The following is a 24539-nucleotide window of genomic DNA, read 5'->3' on the forward strand; positions in this document are numbered from 1 at the left end:
AAACTGCGTTGTTGGTTAAGGGCTCGTAAGTATGCATTTCACCTGTTGTATTCGGCGCATGTGACTAATAAAATTTGATTTGATTATTTATTTTAGACAGGTCTAAGGCTGTATCACAACCGGCCGTGAATGGGAGTCCCATAGGGCAGCGCACAATTGGCCCAGTGTCGTCCGGGTTTGGCCGGTGTAGGCCGTCATTGTAAATAAGAATTTGTTCTTAACTGACTTGCCTAGTTAAATAAAGGTTACATTTAAAAAAAGAAAGATAAAAAAGGAACATTATATGAAGAAAATGTAGTCTATTTCAGACAATATTTGCTTAGAATTCCATGGCACTATTTTATAGCATGAAGAATACAAATGAAAAGCTGAATAAAATAGGAAGGATATTTTCTACAAACAATTTAAGGGAGTGCACACATGCGGCTATTCTATGTTGAGCGGTTAATAAAGAAACAGCTACTCCTATATGCTTAATCTAGAGTTATTAATGTAACTTTAGTTGGGATACAAACATTGGGCTATATGTTTATACATTCTAAGGCTGAATGATGTTTATACATTCTAAGGTTGCATGATGCGACTCTAATGATGTTTGGAAAAAAGTAGCATGAAAGGCATGAGCTCTGCTTAGTTTTTTGCACAGGCTGTACACACTTCATCAGTCTCTCATTCACAATTTTACAAGCATTTGATAATGCCTCGAATTTCCCGGCGCCATCCCCTTTGTGTGACTCTAATGCCCCCTAAAAAATCCATGCAATCTGTGGCCAGTGGCCATTGTGCCCTTGGGCTGAATATAATAATTTTAATTCCCTTCTCCCTATGTGCTGCTTGCGCCGAATCACCTCTCACTCACATGGCTCGTCACGTGATCGGGTCTTTCTCACAGGCTACAAGTGAAGACGSACACATCGGGGACTCAACTGCGCGCGTACTTATCCAATTCTGAGGTGCATATTGAAGATATTGGAACAACTGTACACATTTAATTTTTGTCAGCCAACAAGATGAGTAGGCCTAACGAACAGCAAAAGCACGAGCCTATGTCAATCTACTATCCCCCATAGTACAAGAGTTTAACTATTCTATTCTGTGTGAGAAATAAATATTCCAAACATAGTCTTATTCACAACACAGTTGTGGGATGTGATAGATCCCAAATGAATACAACCACTAGCATWAAAAAAAATTAACCAATGAGGCTGATGCAACAGATCAGAACATTTAGCTTAAAATGTTGATAAACTATACGGCTATTTCTTCACATTATAAGCGCAGCAATGAGCACATGGCAGTAGGCTATTAGCGGGAATGTTCCACTAAACGGTCACGTGGAATTGGACTGCCTTCATGACTCTTGACCGCTGGTGTGGCGGTAATACGGTCACCGTAACAGCCCTAGTCAGAACTCTGCATTCTCCTAATACTGAATATTTGTGTTGTCTACTTAACCAGATTGAAGAGGAGTGGTTACAGCAGCTGTTACACCAAAGTGGCTCTGCCTCTGTTTGAGAACAGGACCATTGTAGAGCAGCCTCTGGACCTGTGGAGGCTAACACAGCGATACACATCCACTGCACTCAATGTCATACACACAGCCAGGTAAAATATGCCCATAAAAACATATGTGTCAGGAAAAAACATACAGCTATTTAATAGAACAAAACCCTCATATGAGGTACTGTAACTTGGGTTGCTGCCGTTGATATAGCCTATATACTCAGTGAGACAGTTGTATGTTGGTCATGGCGTGATATGTTTACAGGTTAGTGCAAAGGGAACATAGTTCTGAACGAATGTAGCCCAGATTCTTAGAACAGAAATGGCAACATGTTTTTGTCAGTACACGTGCTGTTTATTTTCAGAAACCAATTTCACAATCTGTCTGTGCCAACATTCTGATTCCGAAAGCAAAGATGGTGTTCCATTCTCTCATGTCAGAGCACAGCTGCCTAAACAGTAAGAAACGTGTGTTAAGAAGGGGTTATTTGGGCTGAACAATATTCTGTAAGTCTGACTCTCTCGTTTTACATCACACCTGTTTGAAATGCCCATCGCTTACAGTATCAGGTCTCGTGACGGCTTAATACACTCTCACTCTGCCAAAGAGAAGAGCTTGCCCTTTCTCTAGCAAGTCAAGTGGCTATCTATAGGCATATACAGTAGCCTACCATACTCGTAGCTCAAATATACCTTTCTTCTCAGTGCTCAAACGTTTAAATGTGGGATCTTTTATGTTATCAATATCATGATTTCATGTTTCTTCATAGGGAACGGGGACAACCTTTTCTGCTCTATGTAGCTCTGGCACACATGCACGTCCCCCTGTCCCCCCCTTCCTACGCCCCCCACCCRTCAGAAGGCGGTGTGTACGCTGCCAGTCTGCGGGAGATGGACGGTCTGGTGGGGGCAATAAAGAATGCCTCTGATGCCTCAGACAAGGAGAACACTCTCATCTGGTTCACTGGTGAGTGATCACTGACTACCAGCGATCATGTTTCCATTTGGATCATTGAACATCACTGTATTTTTTTATGTGTTTTTCTCCAGGTGATAATGGCCCCTGGGAGCAAAAGTGCCAGTATGCAGGAAGTGTGGGTCCTTTCCTGGGGAAGTGGCAGACCAGCAGAGGTAAGTACTTCCTGGGTCAGCACTTGCATTCTAGTGCATCAATTCACTGAACTAAATTATGAACCTTATGGATATTGACGTCAATGGTCCATGTATTGGTCTGTTACCTGTCTGTCAGGTGGGGGCTCTGCCAAGCGGACCACTTGGGAGGGGGGGCACAGGGTGCCCACAGTGTCCTACTGGCCTGGCAGAGTACCAGCCAACAGCACCAGCTCTGCCCTGCTCAGGTTTGGTCATCATTACAGTACAGATATATCTGAAGCTACTCCCAGCTCAGATACAAAACACAGGTGAATGAATGTTACACTTTTGCGTTATTCGTGCAAACTTGACCCCCTCTTTCTCCTGATCTCCCCTCTCCATTCTCCAAGTGGTCTGGATATCTTCCCCACCCTCCTCTCCCTAGCTGGAGTGAACCCCCCATCAGACAGACGCTATGACGGTATCGACGCCACAGACGTCCTCCTACACGGCAAAGAAACAGGAAATGAGGTATGACCCACTGAGCTATCAGAGCTAGTCGTAACACAAATGTAGTGTCGTAGAACTACTCTGAAACAGGAATATGATCGGATGGATTTCTGGAACGAGTCTCTCTCATTTGTCTTCCTCTCCCTACCTGCAGTTCCTCTTCCACCCCAACAGTGGCGCGGCAGGGAAATATGGGGACCTGCAGACCGTCAGACTGGGGCGCCACAAGGCCTTCTACATCACGGGTAATACAGCCCCTAAAGTAACGGCTAAAAGGGATCTGGATAAACTTCATTGGTATGCTTGGTCAGGTGTAGTGAGTGACTGACTGAGATTTGATTGGTCTACTGTAGTATTGATAGTTTAGTGAAATAGTAGTATTGATAGTTTAGTTTACTGTAGTACATGTTGCCCCTACAGGTGCGGCTGAGGCGTGTGGGGGGTCTACAGGGAGGCAGGAGCTCCACGACCCCCCTATGATATTTGACCTGTCTGGGGACAAGGGCGAGGAGACACCCCTGGACCCCACCACGGAGGAGTACAAGGAGGTGGATGAGAGGGTGAGGAGGTGGAGGGAGGCACTGCTCTATGACATTGCCACTGACCAATCAGTGTCCACGGCCGACTACGCCACAGACCAATCAGCAGCCCCCTGCTGTGACCCCCGGCACACAGCTTGCCGCTGCCACACCCTGGGCTGAGGACACACACACATTCAGTGTTACACAGTTTGACATTCACAGAAAGACCGACTGATACGCAGACACACACACACGCTTTAGTTTTTGTCCAATAATTGTTTGCTCTTGGAGGTATGTGCGTGCCAATGGGAATGTAGAAATCACAGACCTGTAGCCTACATCTGGGTTCATGTAAACAACCCCAGAGAACAACCAGAAACATCCGCCAGAGTGAAGAAGAAAAGCAAATAGTATCAAGCCTGTTGTGAGGAGGCCGTACTGTGGGTCATTCTCCTGGAGGTCAGTACTGGGGATTGGCTGAGACACATTGCTCACTGCTGCTCTGAGGGGAAACATGGGAAGACAGCTGCTGTTGCGTAGCAAGGACAATTCACCGTATTATTACCAATATTAAGTGTTTTCCTGTACACAGGCTTTTTGTACAGTTATATAACGGAGGCTTCTGGGTTGCTCTAGCACTCTCTGGTGGGGAGTATATGACCATGCAATAAGTAGAATGCAGTTGCCAATACACTGATCTAAGACCAGTTTAGTTTTGTCCCACGAATAACTTCACTTTAACGCAAAATCAAAACATRCAAAGAACATGAGTGTTCTTAAAGCTCCACCCTTTGGCAAGTCAGTCACAGGATCATAACAATAGGTGTGCTATTTACATACTATATGTATAAATGTATATATACACAAACAATAAAAAAAAAAAAAACACTTTCCACCAAAACCACTTAAGACCTAATGTATTGATGAATAATACTAATTTCATATTCCAAAAGAGTATTTAGTACAAGTCAACATAATTTTTTTTACAAAGTAAAAACATCTGTCATATCTGAAATGTTACAATATTCAATATTATGTAGTCAATGGTGTTAATAATGAAATCAATGAAATAAAAGGACCTGTACGATCCTATAATACAGTTCTCTATTCAGTTTTTCACATTTCAGTATTTGACTTTTCTTTCCACCTTTTTTCCTAGAGCTGTTAGAAAACTATCGCTTCAGACATATGATAAAGCCCCCCCTCTTTCTTTCTCTTCCCCCCCTCTTCTCGCTCAGGGCGTGCCACAGCTAGAGAACAGTGATAAGCCTCAGTCTCTGTGCCCCTCTCTGCCACCATACACTGGGTTCTAGCCAATCTGCATCAAGCAGCAGAATAGGACGCGGACTTTCCAGTCAGTGTTATATATCACTAAACGATACTAAGAGGTGATAAAAGTACAATTGAATGGTTTTGCCTCTTCCCCTTTTGACAATGTTAAGCACTTTGAACACTTCTCAATAGCTCTATATGAATGCAATTAAATATTAAAGTCCCTTTTTAACCATGTTAATATTGGTTAATATTAGACTAGAGGTAGGCTACAACTTCAGAGCCCAGACCTCCTTTCCTTCTGATAGTTAGGGAATTAAATGTTTTTATTCATATTGACCTTCAGGGCCAGGTATACGACAATGTACAGAGACAGGTCTACTGTCTATCCATACTCTACTTCTGAGTGGCGCATGACAGTAACCAATCACCATTGTGGCTTCTACATTTCTCCCATCTGATTGGCTCATTGGGGACYMGGGGGMGGGYCCTGGGGGGGGGGGGGGGGGTTCTCTGAATAATGATATCCCTTCTTCTAGCTTGAATGGCTCCAGTTGATTGGTTCCCGGGAAAAGTCGGGTCAGTTGCTCTGGTTGCTGACTGGAGGAAACTCGTTCTCGTCATCCAGATAGACGGGTCCCTTGGTAAACTCATGTTGAGGGATCACATCACCTTTCTTAGCCCCTCCATCTGAGTAGCCTGGGAGGAGGATTGAGGGACAGAGAAGAAGAAGATGGAAAGATGACAAAAGGTCACATCACCAGACTAAATTACACAAGGTAAGACAGACACACACCATACACACAACCAAACATCCACATAATACCTGTGAGAGTGGTAGAAGAGGGTGGGGTCGAGGGGAGAGCCACAGTGGCAGCGTATGATGGGCTGTTTGACGGTGGGAGGGACCTTCTATCCTCAAGCTCCTCCTCTTCCTGTTGTTCTTCCTGTGGCTCCTTATCTCCTTCAAATAGTCTGGAGAAAACACAAAAAGAGCCTGAGAGCAAATACACACYCACAGAAGCGCATATACAAACATGCTTCCACACACACCAGGGTTGGGGTATATTCTATTTAAATTCCAGTCAATTCAGAAAGTAAACCAAATTTCTGATTGAAAAGCAGTGAAGAGAAATGAAATGGGACTTTCAGTGTACTTCCTTAAATTACTGGAATTTAAATGGAATTGACCCCAACCTTGAGGCTCACACACTTATTCACCTATGTTTCCTGACCAACACACACTCTCCTCCCTCCTGTGTGTCGATGTTATAGATGTAGATATGTCCATCTGATGACGCCACCAGCAGACGAGGCAGCTTCTGAACCCTGAAAATCATAACAAATAGGACTGTCAAATAAAGAGTTACCAAACATCGTAACGCACACAGACACACACCATCCCCCCGACAAACACACACAAACTTACGTGGCCAAGGCGCAGATGTTCTTGAGTCCGAACATGTTAAGTCGTACAGTGGCGAAGGCCCGGTCCTGGTGCATTATGTCAGAGACCTGGGAGGGAAGGTAGGTGCTGGCTGCTGTGAACATCTTTCCCACGTATGCACCCCACGTAGGACATTCCCCCTCTCGACTACAGACAGACAGAAGAGACATAGTCACACTCAACAAGTCAATCACACTCCTCTTCCCAACTGACTACAAAGACAACTGTAACACAAAGCATCTTCCACTCCTGACAACTAGCCACTGAGGACCAGAAAGGGCCAAGTTGTAACACAATCAACACAACAAAATCAAAAGAAAGTAAACAGTGTGTACCTGGGGCTGTGATGTTCCAGTTTGAAGATATGGACCGTTTCGGTGTTGCTGGAGGCACAGAGGAACTGGGCGTCTGAACTAAAGGACAACGAGCTGATACTCACGTACCTGAGACAAACACGCATGGTAAAAGTCATCATCCTCAAGAGACCAAACCTACTCCTACAAAACCTTGTAGTGGGAAACATTCTGTAGTATTGTGTGTCTATCAGCTGTAGTATTGTGTGTGTGTGTGTCTGTAGTCTGTCTGCCAGAAACTGACCTCTTCATCCCTCTGCGGAACTCAAACAGTCTTTGTCCCTCTGGGATGGTGAACACTCGGATCACTGTACCCTGGGGAAGAGGAGGAGGAGATGGTCAGACAGAACTATTGTACACAGAGAAAGGGAGTGACACACTGAGTGTACAAAACATTAAGAACACCTGCTCTTTCCATGACCAGGTGAACGTTAGGATCCCTTATTGATGCCACTTGTTAAATCCACTTCAATCAGTGTAGATGAAGGGGAGGAGACAGGTTAAAGAATGATTTTTAAGCCTTGAGACAATTGAGGCATGGCTTGTGTATGTGTGCCATTCAGAGGATGAATTGGCAAGACAAAAGATTTAAGTGCCTTTGAACAGGGTATGGAAGTAGGTTCCAGGCACACCGGTTTGTGTCAAGAACTGCAACGTTGCTGGATTTTTCATGCTCAACAGTTTCCTGTGTGTATCAAGAATGGTCCACCACCCAAAGGACATCCAGCCAACTTGACACAACTGTGGGAAGCATGGGAGTCAACATGGGCCAGCATCCCTGTGGAACGCAACTCAATATTAGGAAGGTGTTCCTAATGCTTGGTATACTCAGTGTATATACAGAGAGATACAGTAGAAAGACAAGCAGAGATAAACAGAAAGACAGAGGGAGGAACAGTCAGGCTCACCCTCTCGGAGGCGCTGGCCAGTTTGGTTCCTGACGCGTTGAATGTGAGAGCTGCAAGGGGACTGTCATGGGCTGGGATCATCGTCACCGTGCTCTGAGGAACCCACAGGTCATACGTCATTGACATTAACCTGCAACCACTTCAACAGCCGTGACATGCAATGACTGTACTCCATGTACTCAAAAGTATTAAGGCATTTCCACTACCACTGCAAACACTATACTACCTAATCACAAGCTGCGATTGAGATCAACATGAATACCCCCTGCGTTGTGCTGTGTAGACTGACTTGAATAGCAGCGGTGGCAGAAGAAGTTTGAATGTCAGGTCTTACCAGGTTGTTGGCGTCATAAACCATGATCTCCCCGATGGTCTGACTGCCAGGGTACGCCAGGTAGGAGTTACCATGGCTCACAGAGAGGGCACAGAGACCTGACGGGTTTTGGAGGGTGTGTCTGTGTTTAAAAACGGAGCATAGTTGAGGGTACGCATCGTGTGTGTGTGCCTACGTGTGTATTCAGTACCTGAGGGGTTGTGTGGTATGTTGAGCAGCGTCTTGAGCAGCTTCATGTCTTTGATGTTGTGGATGTAGACTGACTCCTCCAGACACACTACCAGCCTCTACAGGGGACGGAGAGAGAAACGTTACTGCAGAGCTATAAGGTTTGGAATGGGAATCCCTCTCAGGTGGGCCTCAATCTGACCTAGGGATTGGGGTGAGGAGTGGGTTTGGAATGGGGCCTCCGATGGCCATTACCTGTCTGTTGAGCCTGACTGAGAGGATGTTGTTGGAGTAGCTATAGTTGCAGATCTCTGTTCCCCTCTTGAAGTGGTAGACGTTCATACGTCGGGGCATGGAGAGACTGACCACCACCACCAGACTGCTGGAGAACAASCGCTCCACGATGTACACGTCTGGACACTCCGCTGGGAAAGGGAGGGAAGGAAGTGGGTGGGAAGGGTTAAATCACATAGATGTGCTTATATAAAAACACTTTGCATAGAACACACACACACACACACACACAGGTAAACATGTGCATAGAGCACACATGCACAGACACGCAAACACGTACACACTCACGCAGGCGCACATTCCATCACATTCATTTCATAGTTTAATATTTTCTGAACTTTTATTTTTCTTAAAACTGCATTGTTGGTTAAGCGCATGTAAGTAAGCATTTCACGGTAAGCATAGTTGAGGGTACGCCTGTTGTATTTGGCGCATGTGACAAAATTGTATTTGATTTTTTGATTCGACACTCAAACCAAAGCATTAATACGCTGACACTTTCCTCTCACCGTGATATGAAACACTGATAAAATACTTGTAGAATGCATTACTGGGAASAGGCTTATGGTGTAACACATTACTCACTACCATTGTTTACATACGTGGGAGAGGGTGGACTGTGTCAGCTTAGAACAACTTGTTCTCTGGTTACAGAGACTACTGTACAACCACGCTGGTTGACCTGACCACAGTTTACTAGGTGCTTGTTTTGTCCCTGTCCTATGATACCAGTTTAGTGAACATCTGCCAGTGTTTAATTGTAGTTACTAGCTACCAGTACACACAGGCTATAAGGAAACTCACTCACCTCCTTCATGGATGCAGTCCATCTTGTCCACCGAGGTGACAGAGAAGAGTCTGTAGCCTGACTTAGTGCCCACTGATAGAGACCTGAGACACAGAGACCCAACTGTTATTACACATCCATGATGGTGCCCACTATGTGTATACTCTTTATCAGAGTTTCCCAAACTCAGTCCTGGTGTTAAACAAATCAAAATATATTTTATATTTGAGATTCTTCAAAGTAGCCACCCTTTGCCTTGACAGCTTTGCACACTCTTGGTATTCTCTCAACCAGCTTCATGAGATAGTCACCTGGAATGCATTTCAATTAACTTGTTAATTTGTGGAATTTCTTTCCTTCTTAATGCATTTAAGCCAATCCGTTGTGTTGTGACAAGGTAGGGGTGGTATACAAAAGATATCCCTATTTGGTAAAAGACAAATCCATATTATGGCAAGAACAGCTCAAATAAGCAAAGATAAACGACAGTCCATCATTACTTTAAGACAGTCAATGCGGAAAATTTCAAGAGCAGTGCAGTCGGAAAAACCATCAAGTGCTATGATGAAACTGGCTCTCATGAGGACCGCCACAAAAAGGAAGATCCAGAGTTACCTCTGCTGCAGCGGATACGTTCATTAGAGTTAACTGCACCTCAGATTGCAGCACAAATAAATGCTTCACAGAGTTCAAGTAACAGACACATCTCAACACCAACTGTTCAGAGGAGACTGTGTGAATCAGGCCTTCATGGTCAAATTGCTGCAAAGAAACCACTACTAAAGGACACCAATAATAAGAAGAGGCTTGCTTGGGCCAAGAAACACGAGCAATGGACATTAGACCGGTGGAAATTGGTCTGATGAGTCCAAATTTGATAGTGATAGAGTGCTGCATCAGATGACCTGGCCTCCACAATCACCCGACCTCAACCCAATTGAGATGGTTTGGGATGAGTTGGGCCGCAGAGTGAAGAAAAAGCAGCCAACAAGTGCTCAGCATATGTGGGCACTCCTTCAAGACTGTTGGAAAAGCATTCCTCATGAAGCTGGTTGAGAGAATGCCAAGAGTGCGAAAAGCTGTCATCAAGGCAAAGGGTGGCTACTTTGAAGGATCTAAAATCTAAAATATATTTTGATTTGATTAACACTTTTTTGGTTACTACATGATTCCATGTGTTATTTCATAGTTTTGATGTCTTCACTATTATTCTACAATGTAGAAAATAGTAAAAATAAAGAAAAACCCTTGAATGAGTAGGTGTGTCCAAACTTTTGACTGGTACTGTAGATGTTAACTTGTGGTGCCATAATTTATGTAAATCATATACCATAGGGGTCTTAAGCTACGGAAATAAATGCACATACAACAGAAAAACCATACAATAAAAAATTAGATGACACAATGTTTATGAGTGGAAAGGRTGATTGGAACAAGGCTGATTGGACCACTAAAGGCAGAGGATGTTGTTTTCTAAGGACAGTCATACACACACTCGGCTAACCGGGAAGTGTAGGGAATACGTGTAATGCCTCACTACTCAGTGAGCTATATATAGCAGTCATGGGGAAATTAAGGATACACAGTGTGCTGTATAGCCAACACAGCAAGAATTGAATCAGGTCATGTATTATTATTATATCTTTTTTTAGGATCCCCATTCGCTGTTGKGAAAGGATGTGATCGCCCTAAGCACTTCAAACAGCACACTATCTATGGGCATATACAGAAATACTGTAGAGAAAAGGAGGGGCAGGCGTCTGTCAACAGACGGAATAGGATGGAGTAGGATGATATAGGATATTCATTCTAGAATAGACACTGATTTAAGATTAGTTTAATGTTTTCCTCTCTTATGGTTTAGGTTACACTATCGGGAGGGTGAGCTGATCATAGATCTGTTCCTGAGGGCAACCGCTACCCAGAGTTGATCAGGTGTGTGGTTCAGTGGGATATAGGCCTTGCCCAGCCAGGCAACATATAGCCTAACTGCTGAGAATGATTGAAAATGGGAGAGAGTTAATGTCAATGTGTCTGTTTGACAACCTGGATTGTTTACAACACCAGACCCCAGCCATGCAGCTGTTATTACACCTGTAATTGACCTGTAGATCAACAGTGTCTGGATGCTCCTTTATCACTCACACTAATGTTGCCATAATCCAATACATCCAACCGCCCCATGCATGCAGTTGTGATAGCCTAAGTATTTCACAGTTCCAAAACTCATTGCATGTYTCATCATCTGAGACAAATACCAGACTTGCACAATACACACAAAAAATGTGGGTTCCTCAAGTGTTCTTTGCGAAGAGTGATGGTTCTATGTGGAACCATACTGACCCAAATAACCCTTTGAGCCCTTCAATAGTTATTTGCAGTTAAAAAAAAAGGTTATTTCCGTTTTAAATTTAAACGTAGGGGTGGCGGCTCATTTGAATATTTTGGGGCTTGGTTTGCTCACAGATATTTCTGTGCAACCGTGAGTGAGTGTCATTGCAGTTTATCTAAAATCTTGTGTTATGCTATCATATGTTATACAGTATATGACTTAGGCCAGTGACCGTGTTTTATGAACAGTTGACTAAGTCAGTAGTTCTCAATTCTCTCCCCAGGGACCCCCAGCAGTTCCAGAGCTAGCACACCTAATTCAACTTGTTAATAAACATAATAAAACCTGTGGAATTTGTATAATATAATATGGCTAGTAAACCAAAATGTAAAAAACTTGTACGGCTCTACAATAGAAATAAGAATGAATAGAACAGGTGTCTCCATTCAAGTAAATTATGGCATAAAAGAGTACCACAGTAAGAGTCGRAATGCCCATAAAACATAGCAGTCAAACAGGGAAATGGTTCCAATCGTTTTTCCACCATTCATTTTTACCATAGGGGATTTTATAAACACTTAAAATAAGGGCTGTGTTTCGTCTAGGCTTACCCTGGCTTGACATTTTGATAACCACGTAAATCTCTCCAGGACAAGGTGACTTTTATCAAGATTGCCTGATATTGCCCCCCATAAAAAAAACATTAAATGCTGATTAGCTGCTAATGTGGCTATCATAGAGAACTAAAAATGCCATGATGATATGGACAACAAGACTGCCGAATCGAGACAAAGGTAAGAATCTCTGGATTAACTAWCTAATGTTAGCTAAATGTATTAATCAATACATTGGTTACATGTCTTTAAATMGAAAATTCTGTGAACTGTCTCGTGCAAGTTTTAAATTGACAAAATACATGTTGGCAAAAGTGTCAGCTAGAGATGACGTGCAGGAGCTTAGAGGGATTTGTTGTTTTGCATGATGTCTCTTTTGATGCTAATTAGCATTTTCGAATCTGAGAGTAAATACAGCCAAATATATTGATAAATCACCTTATCCGAGAGAGATTTACATGGTTATCAAAACGTCACGCCAGGGTAAGTCTACAGGAAACACAGCCCTTATTTRAAGTGATTCTAAAATCCCCTATCCCCTTTCTAGTGGCGCACATATTAATTATGATAATGCACGAGCGTGGAGTTGTATCCATAGTTTCCGCGTTTGGCTTCCGTGTTTTGAAAGCTTTCGAAAATGAGGTGGAAATGTTAGAAGCCAAATAACCCTGAGTTGGCACTATATATAACCATTTATTTTTAGTGTGTAGTCTGCTGACCAGTATCTCTCCACTGTAGGTCAAATCTAGCTTGGCTACTTTTCTCTGGCTATCAATAGGCCTTCGTAATGTGGTGGCCTACTTCACAAGCTAGTAACCTATATTTTAGGAACAGTGTTGAAGAGACACCATGGGACAATTGGATTAACAGTGATAAACAAACTGCACAAGTGGGTGAGGTTGGAAGATACAATTCACACACTAACATATTTATGCTACAGACCATATTATAGCTGGGAGCATAAGGATTTACTTCGGCCCTAGATTATGCAATTAGAATATATCTAGCAGTATGACAAGGAGAATCCACTAGATTACGTGGTGTCCTGGTTGAACGAGGAGCTGATCAAGTCTTGAGGCCCTCCTGGACCGTCGAAGGTCTCCCGGTCCTCCATCTCGTCCACGGTTATTCTCCAGCTCCACTGCCCTAGTTTGGAGAGCTGGGTTCTGATCGATCACTCTGAAKCCCAGCTCCTCGACACACGTATGAGCTAGAGATGAGTTAATACAATGTAATAAATGCTATACAAATTACAAACAGCTGGGTTGAATCCTGAAACTATAATTCCCTGTTATTGTTTTTTACTTTTTGAGGAAGGCGCTTGTATTGTTCTGTTTTTATCCTTAACATCAATAGTTAACAGGAGACCGAAAAGTGAAACAAAAACCGCTAAGGGCTGTATGCGTGACTTTTGCCTCATTTTCTATTGGCTGGTTAGATCATTACCTCTGCACCACTCAGATTGGCCGACCTTTTTATAACTTGTATCTGATTGGTTTACAAGAAAACAGTCCAGAGAGCACCGCCCATTCTAAATTACACGATTGCGATTGGTTCACTATACCTTCTTCGTGCGCGAGGAATTGTTTTGATTGTTTTGATTGGTTGGACCCATCAAGTGGTTTGCTGACCGCATCTTTGCTACATCTCTCTATGTGAAGCTTTGCAGAGTTTGCACAAAAGCAATACATACAGATATYGGATTTTATTTAAATTGATCACTCTTTTGTTGCTGAGAATTTTCCTGCTATGCAGGAAATGCAAATTTGTAGTGTATTTGAGTTTTAAAAAGGCTTCTAAAGTTTGTAATTTCCACTTTGAAATTTCAGACTTGATGTGCCCTAACGAAAACGGTATCGACCCCTACAAAAATGTACTTGAATTATAATCCACTGAATAATTAACGTTTCCTGTTGCTCCAGGATTATTTTACTGCTGTAGCAAACTGGCTCTYATTAAGATCCTACATCTGTACAACAATGCATTTTACATATTCCTTGGCTGATCAGTCATTAAACATAATCTAATCCAATGGCACTGCGATCAGCCATCTATTGTTTATATTAAGGTTAAACTGCTGAGGCACAGTYTGCAGAACATTTATCTTCATAAAACAACAATATCCTCCCAAAATATTCATACATTTAGTACTATTTGAATAGAGGACGCTCCACCGTTCATGGGAAATTAATATGAGGCTATCAGGTCCTTATATCTGCTATTGATTTCCCATTGACGTCATGATTTCCATGCGTTCCCCTTTAATGTTGCCAAGGGTTACGGCTCACGTGTCAGAATGAGGCYAATTGACGTCAATGACGGCTCGTGATTGGTTCTAAACCCATATCCGGTGGGGCAGCGGTCCAAGTTTTTGGAAAAATCGAAGGGAGGTATTTGGTGAGCTTGTGGAAATAACATCCAAAACCGAGTTAGTGTCAAAGGGCTCGCCAATWATTTGCGGATTCTTGTAAGTATTGCGCCACATTGTTTGAAATTGATGCCATTGCGATCGCGGGATATGTAGCCTCGGCCTTGTATTTGTTTATGATAGAGCTCAAGATGGCGTCATTGGCAAGACTGGCCAGTACTGAAGTATCTCTGGACTGACTGGCTTTGCAGGCCAAACTGCCAACTAGGTTTCTAGCTACCTAGCTGGTTGATAGATTTGATATCCATCAATAAGGTTTTAGCAAGCAAGCTTCGTCATGATTATGTTTATTTAAGTTAGCTAACGTACCAGTAAACTGCGATCAAACAGCCATCTGATGCGTACTAACTATAGTAACGTTAGATAGCTAACGTTTAGAGTATTATAGGCCAGGGCAGTTAGGTATTGGTTGCTGTCATCTCTTATGCTCCTAGCTCCTAGTGTTGTATCTTTAACAGCTATATTATCAGAGTTGGCTGGCTAGCTAGCATTGATGGCACCGAAATGTACCTTGTTTTCCATGTTTGTTGGTAGCCAACCATAGTTTGCCTTCTAATTTATCGAAGTTGTAACGTTACTGCTCCAGTAAACGTTTTGAAAGCAAGGTCATTTTGAKTGTTTTTCTTTTTGGTGGGGGATCTGTCATATTATTCCAGGAGACAGACAGTTCATGGGCAGTATTGAAAACGCCAGAGCAAAAAGCATTGTTAGATAGCAGGACATTCAAGAACTGTCTGAAATCCTAATCAGCAGTAGCTCGGTTAACTATTTATTTTATTGATACTTGATGTAAATGGTTGTTTCTATCATTTGACTCTTCATGATCTGTACTTAGTGTACAATGCAACCATTTGGTGGTGTACCTAACGTGACCAATGCACTAGATCCTCTCTTTTGTAGTAAAGCAGCATGTCATACTTGCTACTGGCTCCATTTTTTTGTCAATATTATAAATCTAAATCTACTTTGACAGATTAGTAATGACATGGTCCTATTTAAATGGCATATGATATACAGTAATCCAAACCTCAGCATGATGAAACTGATAAGAAATGTAACTTTTCTTCTCCCATCAAACAAGGATACAGTTTGTTTTGTTGTTTGGGCCTATCTGTCTACCACCACTTAACTTATGGCTGCAGGAGCAGTATTGAGTAGCTTGGATGAAAGGTGCACAGAGGTGCCCAGAGTAAATGGCCTGCTCCTCAGTTATAGTTGCTAATATATGCATATTATTATTAGTATTGGATAGAAAACACTCTGAAGTTTGAATTYTGTATGTGAGTATAACAGAACTCATATGGCAGGCAAAAACCTGAGAAGAAATCCAACCAGGAAGTGAGAAATCTGAGGTTGGTCGATTTTCAACTCATCTCCTATTGAAAACACTGTAGGATATGGATCTGTTTGCACTTCCTACAGCTTCCACTAGATGTCAACAGCCTGTAGAACGTTGAATGAAGCTTCTACTGTGATGTTGAGCCGGATGGGAGCTGTTTGAGTCAGTGGTCTGGCAGAGAGCCAGATCCTGGTCACACGCATTCCGAATGATATCGACTTGCGTTCCATTACTTCTATAGACACAAAGGAATTCTCTGGTTGGAACGTTATTGAATATTTATGATAACAACATCCTAAAGATTGGTTCTATACTTAGTTTGACAAGTTTATTCGACCTGTAATATAACTTTGAAGTTTTCGTCCGATGTTCGCCTGGACCTGCACGAGCGTTTGGATATGTGTACTAAACGCGCTAACAAAAGTAGCTACTTGGACATAAATTATGGACATTACCGAACAAAAAGAACAGTTCTTGACGAAGTGGGAGTCCTGGGAGTGCATTCCGACGAAGATCAGCAAAGGTAAGTGAAGATTTATAATGCTTTTTATGAGTTTTGTTGACTGCACAATTTGGCGGGTAACTGTATGGCTTACTTTTGTGGCTGAACGCTGTTCTCAGATTATTGAATATTGTGCTTTTGCCGTAAAGATTTTTGAAATCTGACACAGCGGTTGCATCTTTAATAGTCTTTAATAGTGTATCTTTAATTATATGTAAAACTTGTATCTTTCATCAAAGTTTATGATGAGTATTTATGTTATTTGACGTGGCTCTCTGCAATTTCTCTGGATATTTTGGAGGTATTTCTGAACATGGCGCCAATGTAAACTGAGGTTTTTGGATATGAATATGAAGTTAATCGAACAAAACATATATGTATTGTGTAACATGAAGTCCTATGAGTGTCATCTGATGAAGATCATCAAAGGTTAGTGATACATTTTATCTCTATTCCTGCTTTTTGTGACTCCTGTCTTTGGCTGGAAAAATAGCTGTGTTTTTCTGTGATTTTGTGGTGACCTAACATAATCGTTTGTGGTGCTTTCACTGAAAAGCCTATTTGAAATCMGACACTTTGGTGGGATTAACAACAAGATTACCMTTAAAATGGTATAAGATACATGTATGTTTGAGGAATTTTAATTATGAGATTTCTGTTTGAATTTGMCGCCCTGCACTGTCACTGGCTGTTGTCATATCATCCCGTTAACAGGATTGCAGCCATAAGAATTAAGACTTAATCACATCATATGACCAAGTTACCCTCAAGCATCCCTGAAATGCCTATCTCTTTTTCTTTCTGTCTCACAATCTCCCTCCCTTCCTCTAATCCCTTCCAATTAGTCCCTCCCTCTCTTCCTCTCTCTCGCATCTGCATTTTAGTCAGTTATCAGATGTTATAAGACTATAACAACCACATTAGAAGAAGATTGTAACTATTTTTTTAAAATATATATGCGTAATAGAAGTACACGTAATAGAAGCAATCCAAGTTGTCTCTCAATCTCTAGTTTAGAGGCCAGAGTTCGCCAGTTCACCAGGTCGTAGCGGAGCAGTAGTGCGTCTTCAATCGTGATGGCGTCGGGCAGTACGAGCAGCGAGGAGGAGAGGAGTCTGAGGGAGTGTGAGCTGTACGTGCAGAAACACAACATCCAGCAGCTGCTGAAGGACTGCATCGTCCAGCTGTGTACCTCTAGGCCTGACAGACCCATGGCCTTCCTCAGAGAGTACTTCGAYAGGCTGGAGAAGGTGAGTCTGGGTGGGTAGGGTGGCGAGTGTGTGTGCAACTGTGCGTATCATCCAGCTGTGTGCTTCGTCCAGCTGTGTTGCCTCCAGGCCCATGGCCTTCCATGAAACTAGTTCTATAATTGTAGTGCCTTTATATTGTAAAGTCTTGCCCTGGCAGCTGATTGTCTGTGTGTGACCTCTGACCTGTGAACCATGCAGGAGGAGGCCAAGCAAATCCTGAACCAGCAGAAGGCCAGCAGCCGTTCTGACTCCCGGGATGAGGAGGTGTCTCCTCCCATGAATCCTGTTGTCAAGGGTCGGCGGCGGAGAGGAGCCATCAGTGCTGAGGTCTACACAGAGGAGGATGCTGCATCCTATGTCAGAAAGGTGAGGATACACACACACTCATACAACATACTGTACGCATACACACACAACTGCACACATAAAAACTTACATCATCTTGAAACACATGGCTCTACTAAAACAACAAAGCATCTGACAAAACGCAGTCATTTAGACCAGCCCACAAAACAATATTCTCTACTTACAGGCTGGGCTAGGCTGGCTGGAGATTTTGTGAATACTTAGGGTGATTTGCTTAATCATGGATGGTTTTTGTTTTCAAGTTCATTCCTAAAGACTACAAAACAATGGCTGCCCTAGCTAAAGCTATCAAAAGGAATGTGCTTTTCTCTCACTTGGATGACAACGAGAGGAGGTATGTTGTTAACAGGCTTTGTTGGTAATGGTCTTTGATTTGTCTGTAAAGATTGGTTGTCAATGTGAGTTTAGATCAATCCCACTGATCATGCCACAAACCTGAAACTTTACAAACACGATCTTTATTCACAGCGACATCTTTGACGCCATGTTTTCAGTTACCTACATCACTGGAGAGACTGTTATTATGCAAGGTACAGTAGGTTCTCATTGTCATTTAGATTCAGTGGAAATTCAAGTAGACCTGAAGTGTCTTTTTATTCCAGAGAAAAGATTAACAATGTCTTCCTTTTCTCTCAGGTGARGAGGGAGATAATTTCTACGTCATCGACCAAGGAGAGACGGATGTAAGTCTCTTGATGTATTTTAGGAACACACACATTTTTGCACAATGACTCTTGTATTAATAAACAAACATTCTCACACAAGCATTCCAGTTTGATAGAAAACAGGCCCCCAYGTTGAAAGCTTGTCTTATTTCTTTCCCTCCTGAATATGACAGGCTTATTTTTGCAACTGTCTTTTTAGACTGTTCTGTCTTCTTGTTTTGTCATATGTTACTTTGCTATTCAGATCCCTATTATCTGTTACCTTAGCAATGCCTTCTCTCATAGATCTAGCATTCTAATTATATGGCTACGTCGCATTATTTCTATATAATACCAGAAACAACATACACATAGGCAGTGAACAACATCTAATAGTGACAGTAACACGCTGACGTTACCTGATCTTAATGTCTAAATACCCTTCTCCCCCTTCCTGCCAGGTGTATGTGAACAACGAGTGGGTGACCAGTATCGGGGAGGGGGGCAGCTTCGGAGAGTTGGCCCTGATCTACGGGACCCCCAGGGCTGCCACCGTCCGAGCCAAGAGCAACGTCAAACTGTGGGGCATCGACAGAGACAGCTACAGGAGGATACTCATGGTGAGCCTCGCCCTGCTCTGCTTTGACACTTCACCTGACTGACATGCTTTGATTTACTTTTGGAGTGATTAACGATGAGTAAGGACATGTAGAATTATTGCGATTTAATTTTTATCAKATTTTTTATAACTGCTGAATTTTACGAATTGAAAATACAGACAACTACAAAAGGTTAGCCGTATGACCAGTTTATGCATGATGTTTGAAGGCTTACAACAATTGTCAGAAATCAGGAATGAACATTACGACCTGTTGTTATTCTTTACAGGGAAGCACTTTGAGGAAGAGGAAGATGTACGAGGAGTTCCTCAGCAAAGTTTCCATCTTAGGTAAGGTTCACTGTTTATTTAGCTTATTCGCATTTCTGCTCATCATAATAATAATAGCCACTGTTAAAACATTTAAAAAAAAAAAAGGTCCACCAGCCACTGGCATACAGTGCATTCAGACACCTTTACTTTTTCAACATTGTGTTATGTTACAGCCTTATTCTAAAATTGTCTACACACAATAGCCCATAATGATAAAGTGAAAACAGGTTTTTAGAAATTTTAGCAAATGTATAAAAWWAAAAAAACAGATACCTTATTTACATAAGTATTCWGACCCTTTGCTATGAGATGTGAAATTGAACTCKGGTGCATCCTGTTTCCATTTATCATCCTTGAGATGTTTCTACAACTTGATTGGAGTCCACCTGTAAATTCAATTGATTGGATATGATTTGGAAAGGCACACATCTGTCTATATAAGATCCCACAGTTGACAGTGCACGTCAGAGCAAAAACTAAGCCATGAGGTCAAAGGAATAGTCCGTAGAGCTCCGAGACAGGATTGTGTCGAGGCACGGATCTGGGGAAGGGTACCAACAAATTCTGCAACATTGAAGGTCCCCAAGAACGCATTGTCTTCCATCATTCTTAAATGGACGAAGTTTGGAACCACCAAGACTCTTCCTAGAGCTGGCCARCCGGCCAAACTGAGCAATCGGGGGACAAGGGCCTTGGTCAGGGAGGTGACCAAAAACCTGATGGTCACTCTGACAGAGCTCCAGAGTTCCTCTGCGGAGATGGTTGTCCTTCTGGAAGGTTCTCCCATCTTTGCAGCTCTCCACCAATCAGGCCTTTATGGTAGAGTGGCCAGACAGAAGCCACTCCTCAGTAAAATTGCACATGAAAGTCCGCTTGGAGTTTTCCAAAAGGCACCTAAAGGACTCTCAGACCATGCGAAACAAGATTCTCTGGTCRGATAAAACCAAGATTGAACTCTTTGACCTGAATGCCAAGCGTCGCATCTGGAGGAAACCTGGCACCATCTCTACGGTGAAGCATGGTGGTGGAAGCTTCATGCTGTGGGMATGTTTTTCAGTGACAGGGACTGGAAGACTAGTCAGGATCGAGGCAAAYATGAACGGGGCAAAGTACAGAGAGCTCCTTGATGGAAAAAGCACTCAGACTGGGGTGAAGGTTCAACTTCCAACAGGACAACGACCCTAAGCACACAGCCAATCCACTCCTGCGTTGTCTTCGGACAGGTCTCTGAATGTCCTTGAGTGGTCCAGCCAGACCCCGGATTTGAACCCGATTCGAAAATCTCTAGAGAGACCTGAAAATAGCTGTGCAGCGACGCTCCCTATCCAACAGAACAGAGCTTGAGAGGATCTGCAGAGAAGAATGGGAGAAACTCCCCAAATACAGGTGTGCCAAGCTTGTAGCGTCATACCCAAGAAGATATTTAAAAAATCTACCATTCACTCAGATTTTTTACCAGCCAAAAGATGTTATTTTCTGCTAAAGTTACACAKAAAAAACAGATGAGCATGGTTTGTAATGTTTCTAAAACAATACATGTATTATTCGTAAGAAGAAATGTGGTATTTGTTTCATTACATTTTTTGTGACCTGAGTCTTTTAWCCAAAATATTAGATGACACAAAAAGGCAGGATGTTACCGTGGTAATGCAACTCCAGTCATGTTTGTGCCTGTGAGATTGAGTCTGACTAGTAGCAGCATTATCTTCTCTTCCCTAGCAGTTGAAACTCAAACATTGAAAAACAACCCAGCTTGTGAACAAAACTATGTAAATAGCCAAGAAACACAATGACAGTCTCACTTCAGTAGACTTTCGTTTCAAGTAAATTAGACCAACTTTTATGCTTGTGCGCAGCGCTTCTAAAAATGAATATTTTACACAGCTCCTCATGTGCTTACAGCCCCCAGCCAGGCAGTGTTGCAGCGCGAGGTGGGATAGGCTATATAGGATTCGTAGTACTTTTACTTTTTGCAGTTATTTTCCCATCTATGAAACATGGCAGAAATACTTTGATAACAGCTACTGCAGCATTTGACTATAAATGTGGTCATACTTGACAATTTTTATTCACAAATGCAAGTGAAATGCTTGCATTGTGGAGGCCTGACCACCCGGCAACGTGATTAGTGAAATAGACATCTTACCCACCAATGCCAAAATCTACCCTTATTTAGCAGGTGGCGGATGTTAATTRTAGGCCCTGATTATAGCCACTTGCATACAGTGGCTTTCAAGACACGTTAACAACTCTTCGTCCACCACCTAGGTGTACTGTACAGTGAATGGTTTCTTTATTGTGATGTCACTTACGTCCCTGTCTTGTGATTCCATCCCCTCAGAGTCTCTGGACAAATGGGAGCGTCTGACGGTGGCTGACTCTCTGGAGCCGGTGCAGTTTGATGACGGACAGAAGATCGTGGTGCAGGGAGAGCCTGGCGACGAGTTCTTTATCATACTGGAGGTATGTACTTCACTCTAGGGTTTCATTTAGTTTGTTTCAGTTCTCCCTACTGAACAGGACCCTGATGTTMGTGTTCTGTAGGGTTCTGCAGCTGTGTTGCAGCGTCGCTCTGAGAACGAGGAGTTTGTGGAGGTTGGGAGATTACAACCGTCTGACTACTTTGGTAAGAAGAACCTGCTCAGGCTTCAGCTCTCCCTCTCTTCTCATCAACTTTCTTTCTTAATTTGTTTGTATATGCACTATATAAGCCTGACTCTCACATTTTTAAGGTGATATGATGAGAAAAGCACAAAGCTCTAACCTGATTTGGCGAGCCTCTTACATATTTAGATGTTATATTAGCAGAAATTAACCCAATTTGTGAAGCCTGTTTTGTATTGACCATGTACTCCGTTCCTCCAGGTGAGATTGCCCTGCTGATGAACCGTCCCKGTGCTGCCACTGTGGTCGCCCGCGGTCCTCTGAAGTGTGTGAAGCTGGACCGACCACGGTTCGAACGCGTCCTAGGGCCCTGCTCGGACATTCTCAAACGCAACATCCAACAGTACAACAGCTTCGTTTCACTGTCTGTCTGAGGGGTTTCCCCACCCCCTGTACCCCCTAATCCCCTATGTAACCCCTCCCCCCTTTCTTTTAGACCCAGGGTCCACCAATGCAATTTTGCTTCAATGTCAATTAATTAGATCTTCCGTTTGCTTTAGCTTTTTTTTTTACTCATATTCATTTTATGCTACCCATCAGCTAGCCATCCTAGTCACCCATACAGGAACAGTTATGTTACAGTTTGTTACATATACCAGCTTCATACACTATGCTTTCACTGCATTCACTGAAATATATATATATATATTTTTATTTTTTATTTTTTTACTCTAATTTAAACATGAACGGTGATTAGTGGGGGATTGGCCGAGGTTAGGACAGGCCAATGATAAGATGGGACAATCAAACATGGTGAAGTAAGGATCCATGATGATTATTATGCAGATATTTTGGTTCCATATAAAGTGTCAAGTTTTGCATTCTCACAAAATTATCAAATTTTTCCTTTCAGAGTGAAAAGAATGCTGGAAGTGTAAGGATTCCATCTAATTTCCTATGTAGTTTTCATGTTATGATCTCCTGTTTATCCTCCATTGCTCAAATTTATTTTTACATTTCTCATATTGTTTCCATTGATTGTTCCATCAATCTAATTCACTATTGTTTTATCTAGTTTGAGAGCGTTTGTACAACTTAATGCAACCAGAAGGTTTTCTGTTGTACAGCTATCAAACTAGTGCCAAATGTTGATAATTCTTTTCACAACTCGGAACCCATAGAAGATTCTTATTCTATAGTCCGAAACAGTGGAACTCTAAACAGGAAGTATCTATCACTATCACTGGGACAACTACACTTTATGTATCAAACAGGAAGTATCTATCACCATGTTAACACTCACCTCTGATTGGTTGGTACATTATTGGCTACAATGGGGGGAAAACATGGAGTATTAGTGTATTTCAGTATTCATAATTTTTCAGTATACACCAAATAATTTCAGCACTATAATTCTTTAAATAGAATTATTATATAGTTATTCAATTATTATTAAAGGTATTATTATCTTTATTGACTGAACAAACTAATGTTACGCTATGGTTTGGAGTGATGGTAATCTTAAGTATGTTTTAAATGTCTTTTTGTAAATGCTTATTTTTCCATAAATTCMATTTTAGGTGTTCAGTGCCACAGCGTAAATAAATGCTTCTTGTCAACTGACAAAACAGTATGTAGTTGTATTGTGAAAAATGTAATGGGTTAACCTTTTAAAAGTAGGCGAAAGGGCTTTAAAATAATTAGCATTTTAAGTCTCCAAATTTGTAGATTGTTTGTTTTATGGGTTTAAGACTTATTTATTTATTTATTTGAGCGGTGAAGTTAAAAAAGCAAAAGAATCCCAGTGACTGGTGACTCAGACTAAATTCAGATTAAATTGTCTTGCGTTTTAAGATTATATATTTATTTTAAAGCGGCTTCGCTGTTAAAGCTTTGTGAGAATTATTTGAATGTGTTTTTGAAACAATCTGTGATCTACTTTATGCTTACCTACAGCATAATGTAAAGTGATGAGATGGTGTGAATGAAAGAGTATTCCCAAACTGGTATTCCCTGTGTTGGTCAAACAGTTTCACCCCTTGAATCTTAAGAATGCAATGTAATTCTGACAAATGTATTTAGCATTTTTCCCCCTATTAACTTCTGCAGAAATCTATAGTCTCAAGGTTGTATTCCTTTGCACTCCTGCCTCACAGCTTGCCCCTAACCCCCTTTTTACAGAAAGTACCCTTACATACAGTAATCCTATTATCCCTTTCTGAGGTGTTCTCCTTGTTTAGGCTCTCAATCTTGTGTACAAAACAGTATGGCTGATTGGATGGATGGATGGATTGACTTGTGTAACCGTTTGTTTATATGTCCAAACCAATCAACATGATC

General features: G+C 42.0%; 3 protein-coding genes across 8 annotated transcripts in view; 2 read left to right on the forward strand and 1 right to left on the reverse strand.

Moving 5' to 3' along the window:
- The window catches only part of LOC112080417 (arylsulfatase G), a 19465-nt gene extending 14744 nt beyond the window's left edge, over window positions 1-4721 (forward strand). For 4 of the 5 annotated variants that reach the window (XM_024146174.2, XM_024146173.2, XM_024146175.2 and 1 more), the window contains exons 6-12: window positions 1459-1605; window positions 2274-2470; window positions 2554-2634; window positions 2753-2861; window positions 3006-3126; window positions 3260-3350; window positions 3526-4721. In XM_024146174.2, coding sequence (XP_024001942.1) covers window positions 1459-1605; window positions 2274-2470; window positions 2554-2634; window positions 2753-2861; window positions 3006-3126; window positions 3260-3350; window positions 3526-3806 — 1027 coding nt within the window. In that variant the 3' untranslated portion in view covers window positions 3807-4721. The remainder of the gene's footprint in view (window positions 1-1458; window positions 1606-2273; window positions 2471-2553; window positions 2635-2752; window positions 2862-3005; window positions 3127-3259; window positions 3351-3525) is intronic. The other variant, XM_024146176.2, reaches the window with a different exon arrangement.
- On the reverse strand, window positions 4527-13545 carry LOC112080418 (WD repeat domain phosphoinositide-interacting protein 1). Its single transcript, XM_024146177.2, has 12 exons — window positions 13173-13545; window positions 9211-9293; window positions 8364-8533; window positions 8131-8227; window positions 7941-8038; window positions 7607-7699; window positions 6943-7013; window positions 6681-6788; window positions 6328-6492; window positions 6120-6227; window positions 5725-5873; window positions 4527-5597 (listed from the first exon to the last, which is right to left on the reverse strand). The coding sequence occupies exons 1-12, from the start codon at window positions 13247-13249 to the stop codon at window positions 5479-5481; spliced, it is 1338 nt and encodes a 445-aa protein (XP_024001945.1). The 5' UTR covers window positions 13250-13545; the 3' UTR covers window positions 4527-5478.
- prkar1ab (protein kinase, cAMP-dependent, regulatory, type I, alpha (tissue specific extinguisher 1) b) lies at window positions 11684-22792 on the forward strand. 2 transcript variants are annotated; one of them, XM_070442577.1, is made up of 11 exons: window positions 11684-12315; window positions 17417-17654; window positions 17853-18020; window positions 18263-18354; window positions 18489-18550; window positions 18657-18703; window positions 19126-19284; window positions 19553-19613; window positions 21937-22058; window positions 22140-22221; window positions 22461-22792. In XM_070442577.1, the coding sequence occupies exons 2-11, from the start codon at window positions 17481-17483 to the stop codon at window positions 22631-22633; spliced, it is 1140 nt and encodes a 379-aa protein (XP_070298678.1). In that variant the 5' UTR covers window positions 11684-12315; window positions 17417-17480; the 3' UTR covers window positions 22634-22792. The 2 variants fall into 2 exon arrangements, with proteins under 2 accessions (XP_070298678.1, XP_024001946.1); XM_024146178.2 differs by lacking the exon at window positions 11684-12315 and adding an exon at window positions 14467-14602.
- Window positions 22793-24539: the final 1747 nt, after the last annotated feature.

This window comes from Salvelinus sp. IW2-2015, unplaced genomic scaffold (genome assembly GCF_002910315.2).
Source record: "Salvelinus sp. IW2-2015 unplaced genomic scaffold, ASM291031v2 Un_scaffold16323, whole genome shotgun sequence".
NCBI classification, from domain to species: Eukaryota; Metazoa; Chordata; class Actinopteri; order Salmoniformes; family Salmonidae; genus Salvelinus; species Salvelinus sp. IW2-2015.